Raw genomic sequence first — 8,137 nt, 5'->3', positions numbered from 1 at the left:
TTTTTTTTTTGGGGGGGGATATTGATATCCCCAACACCTGGCAACATATTCCGATTTTTCAAGACATGATTCACAGAACAGAGTAATGTGACGAACACTCCATCGAAAACCGTCGATCAATAGAATACTTTTACCCAGGTATGACGAGTAGGCAAACTGATATAAATCCTTATTAAGACAGTAAAATACCCATGTTATCCTCAAATCAATCTTACATTTCGTATGTTCGACATGATTTACGAATCGTCCGTCATCAGAGGCTGCAGAAAACGACTTATTTTTTAGGGCAAAGGTAAGGTGCGAAGTCAGTTGCATCAGGTTAGGGTTGAAGGTAAGTCACAGAACTGAAACGGTCGGATAACGGTGATGGAAGTAGTACACGAAGTAAAAATCGAAACCTGAAACTGGGCTGAATGATAACCTGTCTCAAGTGACTGTCGTTGTTTCGAAGGTTAGTACTGCACAGAAACAGTCTGTTGTTAGCACATAACTCAAGTAGGCACTCGCCATTGTCCGTAGGTCTCCACTCCAGTTCTAGACGATCACCCAAATGGCCTTAGCAGCATTAAGTCTACCTTCTTCACTGCGCATTCGTACACCAGAGAAAAATCGGCGTTGGACGTTGATGTTATGCTGTTGGTGATGACGGCTTGTGAATTCATATATCCCTCAACCACAACAATATTTAAACTCCTGGCCTGCCGCAACAAGACGCTCAGACAATCATAAAAATTGTCTTTGAGAGTATTAGATCTGCAATCTGCTGGGGTTTAACTAGACACGACGATCATACAGCTATTATCAGCGCCTTGACGGGGCGTCGCTACTGCAGAGGCAACTATCAACGAGCAACCCAAGCAGAACCAGCCGCAGTGGTTTCCGGATCAACAGAGGTGCGCAACCGGAGGTAAGCGGAAACCGATAGGGTTAGTCCAACAAGCGAACTTGGTTGTTGAATCCTTGTTTCGGACAAATAGCGCAGAAAGCGAGTCCAGCGCACATGAATGAACAGTAGTGATTTGTCCAGTTTGTTTTACAGCGCGTCTGGATTCGAAGTGTCTGTGGTTGCTGTGTCCGAGCTAAAGGCAATGGGTGATGAACAGATCTGTCAGCCCTTTAGAATGAGCCCACGGAGATGTCGCTGGCAGGGTGGTGTGGGGCGTGGAAGAACGGATTTGTAAGAAAGAAAGGAGTCGTCAGCAGCAGTCTATTTCCGCTAACCCGTTTAGCTGTGTGCAGCAAGTAAGTCAACCCGGCTGATGGCGCCACCCGACGGCTGATATGGCCTGAGATCATTCGAAAATGTGCAACTCATGGTTGTATGTGATCTGCGATACTGCCAGTGTCCGACCTAGACAGCAGGACGGCTAGCATCCCTTCGCTCAGAAGCCTAACCGCAAGGCAACTTTGGTGGTTGGCGCAATACCGTCACTACTGCCTGAATTTTTAAGGAGAAATTCGTCACAAACTTTCCAACCCCCAGTCTGGAAGATCAGGAGACTGTTAGTCAGTCTTACCAATTGACCAGCAGGTATGAGAAACTGTGAGTGTCACACGTACACTCTCCAGTATAGCCTAAGGGGTTACGGAGGTGTACAAGCCGTCACACCGCGGAGACAGACCAAGGTTCACGTACTCATGTTTGTGGATGCCTCTATTGTTTGGACATACAGTGATGAACTGCTGTGCCTTGCCGAGGAGTTTGCCGCAGCTACCACGAAATTCCTCCTGGGATGAACGCGAAAAAGACTTTCGTTCTGCACTAGTCTGCGCCTAGTAAGTCCTCAATACTGCTCCACACACCAAGAATAAGGAGTTTGTGGACTACTGCACGGACATCTAGCCGGGAAACACACTGTCTTAACTTGACGATCAAGAGAGATCCTAAGTTGTCAACGCTAGCTTGGCTTGTAGCAAACTTGTGTGAGGGAGTGGGGATACTTGAGTGGAGACCAGGCTACCCGTCTGCAAGACATGTTCTGTTTATTCTCTTATGCGGCATTGAGTACCATTTGCATACACTGCCTGGAGCGCATACTTAAAGTTCACTGGACTGAACGAGTATCGGATACGGAGATCCGAAAGCACTGTGCTGTGTGCCGTGTTTACCAAATCGTCTACGGTGGCTGGGGCGTCCGTCAAATGAACGGAAACAGGATCACCGTCAGAGATAGCAGCATCAGTGTTGACAAATATTTCACCGCCATACAACCACAATTTGTTTAGCTATATTTAATGCTTGAAGATGAAAAGAGAGGAGAGGGGATGTGGCATAGACCTGGTGCTAGCCTACGGTAACCATTCTGTCTACACACCCCAAAACGTTCTTTCCGACAACCCGGGTAGAACGCCAATGACACGGATGAGCGGCCAGCGCTGGGAATCACGGGAACTCAAATTTCGGAAGGTGTACCGCACGAACAACATCCAAAATATTCTTCACTTCTCCCATATCCTTATGCCAGCTCGGAGTTCGCGCGATTCTGAAGCAGTCACGGACAACGGTACACGCCTCGGTAGGCGATCCTTCGGCACGCGTAACACTCGGCTATAGTGTTTTGCTGCACAGTCGAATACGCGTTTCAGAATTTTGTCGTTACGAATTTGGCAACGTCGTCCGATACCAGTTACACTTCTGAAACCTTGACGGCAAAAAACCTGAAGACACCTTCGATCATTGTTGTATATTTGCTCTGTTTTTCAAAGCGTTTCATCGTTCCTTGCTAAATCCCTATTTCCCATTTTAAATTGCAGTGTCAAAGTTTTGGATGAATAAAGCTTAGCTTGGTCAGCTCATCTAAGAATACTTAGGCCTTCTTTCTCTTCGAACATGAGAATGGTGTCGTCTGCATATTCCAGATCGACAAGGTTTTAGTCACATGCTATTCAAACACCAGGGATCTGAGACCTTCCAACGTTCGTCTTATGATTTCATCGATCACCAAGTTGAATAGGACTAAAGAGAGGGCATCTCTGACGGACACTGCTTTGTGTGTGGAAGCTTTTGGAGAGCTCGCCGTATGGTCTCTTACGTCCGGAAGTCTGGGAATAGAAACAGCTTATTATGTTCACCAACTTCCGGAGCATTCCTTGATGGGCAAGCGTGTCAAGCAGAACAGACCGGTCAACCGAGTCAAAAGCGCCTTGGAAATCCAGGAACACTAGAATTGTGGGTCACTTGTACGTATGGCGTTGTTCTAGCATCTGACGAAGTGTGAAGATTTGGTCAACGCAACCCCCCAACAGGCCAAAAGCCCGCTTGTTGCTCTCGACTCAGTGTCTCACGAGCCACCGTAAGGCGAAGAGGCATAGGTGACGCCAACAGTCTCGTTACGACCGGGATCAAGCTGATCCCCCTGTGCTTGCCACACTCACTACGAGCCCCTGGTTTTGAAAATGGACACTATCACCGACTCTCCCCAGTTTTTCGGGACAGACCCCTTTTCCCAAATGCAAGGAAACAAGTCAGGCAAGCGTCGAATGAGGACTTCACCCCCATCTTTGAACAACGCGGGTGGGAGGTCATCCGGACTAGAGGATTGGTGGCGCTTGAGAGAAAATATGCAGTCATACACCTCCGAGGCCGTAGGCGGTTCCACGTTCACCGTCCAGGGTTCCACGTCACCTGTGGGTTCCAGATGGGTGTCCACTGGTGGCCATGACAATTGTTGTTCTAAGTATTCGGTCCAACGTTTGAGGCGTCCTTGTTTATTTGAGATAGCCACTTTATTCCGATCATTGATGGCTTCATTCGCAGGTGGTTTCCGAGGCCCCGTCGCACGGGTCAACTGAAATAATCTTCTGGCATTACCGGCTTTCTGGGCCTCTTCCATTTCCTTGGCTTTGTGTGTCCACCACACTTCACGGTCAGCTTGCACGCTCACCTTCACTTGACGTCTGATAATTCGTCGCATCAAGTTATGTTCCGGGCTGGTTGGGATATTCCTCTGAGATTTAAGCAGTGCCACCGTTCGGTCTGATATCCACAGCTTAAGAGCGCCTGGTGGTGCCGTGCCACAGGCAAAACTCCCAGCACTATGCAAAGAGGTGGCAATCTCGTCCCAGTATGAGTTTACATCTGATGGTGGAGCACTTGGAGGAGACTCTAGAAAACGATTCTTGTAAGTTCGTCTGACATCCGGATCTGCCAGTCTCTTTCAGTTGCCATGCGATTTGTCCGCACCTTACGCGGCCCCGGGAAACGTAGGGCGAAGAGACTCCGGACGAGCGCGTGGTCAGAGTCCACAAATGTGTTCCAAAACGACCGGCAGTCAGTTATGGATCCGCGCCATCGGTAACTGATGGCAATGTGGTCGATTTGAATTTGTGGCCGGCCTGTTGTTGGAGGACACCAAGTGGCCAGACGACTTCGGCTACTTCGGAAGTTCGTACTGCATAAAAACAGCCTGCGATCAGCACACAGCTGAAGCAATCGTTCTCCATTGTCCGTACGTACCGAGTCCAGTCCATGTCGACCTCCCAATTGAGTCTCAGATGCACTAAGCCTGTCTACTTGCGCATTCATATCACCGGCAACCGCCACAATGTCTGAGCTTTTAGCTCGCCGCAATAGGGCATCCAGGGCGTCATAAAACCTGTCTTTGACGCCGTCCGGGCTACAGCCGGTTGGGGCGTAGACAGACACGACAAACAGACATCTGTCAACTTTCCGCTTATGAGACTCCTTCACAGACGCTGCCAGACAAACCGCGCAGAGGCGACTACCAATAGGTATGTAGTCAAGTAAGGATACTTCCTCCCGGTAACTTATGACGATACCAAGCCCTGCATATCCCACTGCAGCAGCCTCTGGATCACCAGAGGTGCGTAGCCGGAAGCGAGTGAAGACGGATGAGGCAATTTTAGCTCAATCACTGTACTTGCATCCTGAATTCTTGTTTCTGAGACAGCACACATCAATGCCAAGCGAGTTCAGCATGAGAGCAAGGGCAGCTCGTTGACCTGCTTGCTTCAGAGTGCGCACATTGAAGGTGGCCATATGGACAGGGTGTCGATGCTTGAAGATTGATTTGAAGTTACCTGACGATGTCGGTGCCATGTGACGAGCAGATGTTGTACGTAAAAGCGACACAGCAAACGGAGTTATCAGTCCTAAGTGCTGGGCCTACAAGAGGAAGGTTATTAATGGGGTGAGGAGAGGAGAAAGAAAAAGTATGTGAAAAGGAAAGAAGGAAGTCGTCAGCAGTAGTCTGTTTTCGCTTACCCGCCCTGCTGTATGCAGTAGGGCGACCCGGCTGATGGCACCACGCGACGACCAATGTGGCAGAGTTTATTCGTGTGCAGTTCATGGTTGTACGTGGGATGGGATACTGTCAGGGCACCCACACCTAGACAGGAGGACATTAGGGTCCTCAACCAAAGCCTTTGGCTCAAAAGCCTGACCGCAAGGCAGCGGTGTTTGGCGGGGGTTGCAAATGCATTATCATTTTCCAACCCCCAACCTGGAGGACCAGGAGACTGCGTTCGTCAGACATCCAGCCACTGACCGACCTGATATGAGAGACTCTGTGAGCGTTGCGGGGATACCCCTCAGTATAGATCAATAGGTCGATGAGGTGCGCAAACCGCGGTTAGGACCAGGTCAAGGTTGAATGCGTCATCGACACCGCCTTCTTCCGTCTGAGCAAACGGGAAGTAGTCTTTGCCCTCACAGGTCTTCTGCCCACACGTTCCCCATCCAACTCCTGACTCATTTAGCTGCTAACGACCTAAACGTTATTCCCAATTTCTGTCCACTAAAATGCGATCGTTCAGCTTTAACAGCCTTTTGGTGCTTAGCTACCATGCCAACCGAAGGGAACACGAGGACTGGGATACTGCTCAAGTCTGGACAGGGGAAGACGAGATGCAGAGGAAGATTCGACCACGAACATTCCGGTCAGTAAATCCGCGCTCTAACCACTGGGCCATCTCGCTCACTAAAATTCGACCACAACATTCCGGTCAGTAAATCCGCGCTCTAACCACTGGGCCATCTCGCTCACTAAAATAAATTAAAATGAACCGTTATTAAATTCAATGGATTTGTCCGCGTTTCTTATACGCTCGTACTCTGTCGAATTGGGGAACAGGAGTCCTCTATTCAGACCCTGTCCCCTCTTCCTAATTATGTATCTTGTCTACGAAACACCTATGCAAGACCTTCGACCGGTCATACATCTAAGACCGCGTGGGACGAACCCAGATTTATCTCACTTTACTCTCCAGATATCTGGTGACTCTGATTCAATGGCTTGAGTTAGCTACGAAGCTCCTTGAATCATTCTTCCTTGAATCTCTTGAATCATTCTCCTATCATAATTAACCCGAATAATTCTGCTGCGCGATTCGGTGTGTGAATCACGCCTCTAAAGTATAAAAGGCTGCACCAAGATTGGGCGGGATCGAATTCAAACATCACGCATACAGATAAATTGGACTGGCGAAGGATGAGATCACTTCCAGAACTGATAAGGCCGAGTGCGTTTGCTGACCCAAGACATTTGTGGCACCGTGACATCCGGCTGACTGTCACTGGTAGTGTGTACAATGCCTCGGTTCGGGCTGCCCTACCGATGAGCGTGGAAGATCATGAACTTTGTATATAATAGGACCCTTTATCTCGTACAGACTTCTACGCCCAGCCTTGTATCGGAAGAATCCGACCCAATAGATGTGAGTCGAGGCCATTCTATGTGAGATAAAGGAGCGTGAAAGCCATTACCAATCAACTCAGACGCGTTAGTAGCTGCTGTATCCCCGGGTGGAGATCACGGGGAAAAAACCACAGTGACCCTAACAGATATGGCTGTCAGGCAGCCAGTGGCGGTCTCGCATTCGCTTTCACTGTGCAACTCTCACTATGTAACATACCGGACAGCCAGAACCATTCAACGTCAATGCAGTGATTGGGCTTCAATGCCCAACTCAGAATGGCGGAAGTAGAGAGGTGGCCAATCCCTGACCTGGAACAGGGGTATGAAAGAAATCATGAAATGTTTGGGTGCTGTCGGTGCTAGTCGCCTTCCAGGATGGATACGCGTGATCCTCACTGTACCTGGTTAGAGACGCTGCAAGATATGGATACCAACCGATGTCAGTGGCTGTCTTGTTAACAGTTTCTATCCAGATAGCCTGAATGAGTGTTTGGAGTTGTAGGCACCTCGGAATGATGTAGTAAGCCAGCACTAAATCTCTTCCCCGTCCGCCTTTATTCCTTTCTTCACAATAAAGTTTTCAATTAAATCGTGATTGTACAGCAGCACAGCATCGGTGTTGAACACTGACGTCATGCTCTCCATAATGAGGATGGTGATGACGATGCAATGATTGGGCATATATTGTGAAGTATATGCGATGATATTATGATAAACAGATTATTGCTGAGGAATCAGCTCATGCATCATCATCATTGTCAGCTGTAATAACCGCGTACTCGTCGTACAGTGGTTGCAGCTGCCGCAGTTTCGTTCACCGATGATTTGGGAGAAAGGGTAGGTAGCTGCGTATTGCAGGCGCAAACTGGTAAGTTGGTGCATAAATCCACCACGGGTAGGTAGTGCGTATTGCAGGCGCAAACTGGTAAGTTGGTGCATAAATCGAGCACTGTCAGTGGGCTGTCAAGTGAGGGGGGTGGAAAAAGAGCTATGCATTGAAGGCAATAGCTTTGATGCACGAGCGTCATTGAGGGCGCGACTGGGCCATGTCTGACAATCTCTCCAGCCATTGATGTGGCTCGTCTCTGGGTCCCTATCCAGGAAAACGACAATTACCAGCGCAGCTGAGTTTGCTGGTAATGGCTTTCACACTTCGCTGCCAAGTAATTGTTTGACCGTCTCTGGCTCTCTTCCACCCTTCACGTGGTTGGGCGAAAAGAGCCCTTCGAGGAAGTCGGTCGACTGGCATACGTAACACGTGGCCAAGCCAGCGCAACCTGTGCAGTGTGATTAGTTCATCTATGGAGGGCGAGTTGTTTCTCCCGAATACCATTCGACGTACTTCAGAATTGCTGATCCGGTGTTCCCACCAGATTCGGGCAATGCTCCAAAGACATCGATGGTCAAACACTGAAAGTCTTTTGACGTCCTCGGCGCGCAGCGGCCAGGTTTCTGATCCGTATAGTAATATGGAGCGCACC

General features: G+C 49.0%; 1 protein-coding gene across 1 annotated transcript in view; it reads right to left on the bottom strand.

Moving 5' to 3' along the window:
- T265_04996 (hypothetical protein) overlaps positions 1–8,137 on the bottom strand; it is a gene marked incomplete at both ends in the record, with an annotated part of 36,272 nt that overhangs the window by 18,684 nt on the left and 9,451 nt on the right. Inside the window, 5 exons of the mRNA XM_009169886.1 lie at positions 1,637–1,728; positions 3,376–4,144; positions 4,189–4,423; positions 4,457–4,658; positions 7,999–8,066. Of these exons, the coding sequence (XP_009168150.1) occupies positions 1,637–1,640 (4 nt within the window). The remainder of the gene's footprint in view (positions 1–1,636; positions 1,729–3,375; positions 4,145–4,188; positions 4,424–4,456; positions 4,659–7,998; positions 8,067–8,137) is intronic.

This window comes from Opisthorchis viverrini, assembly GCF_000715545.1.
Source record: "Opisthorchis viverrini unplaced genomic scaffold opera_v5_88, whole genome shotgun sequence".
Classification (NCBI taxonomy): Eukaryota; Metazoa; Platyhelminthes; class Trematoda; order Opisthorchiida; family Opisthorchiidae; genus Opisthorchis; species Opisthorchis viverrini.
Note: the sequence above shows the minus strand (reverse complement) of the source record. Positions and strands in the feature narration are given on the sequence as shown.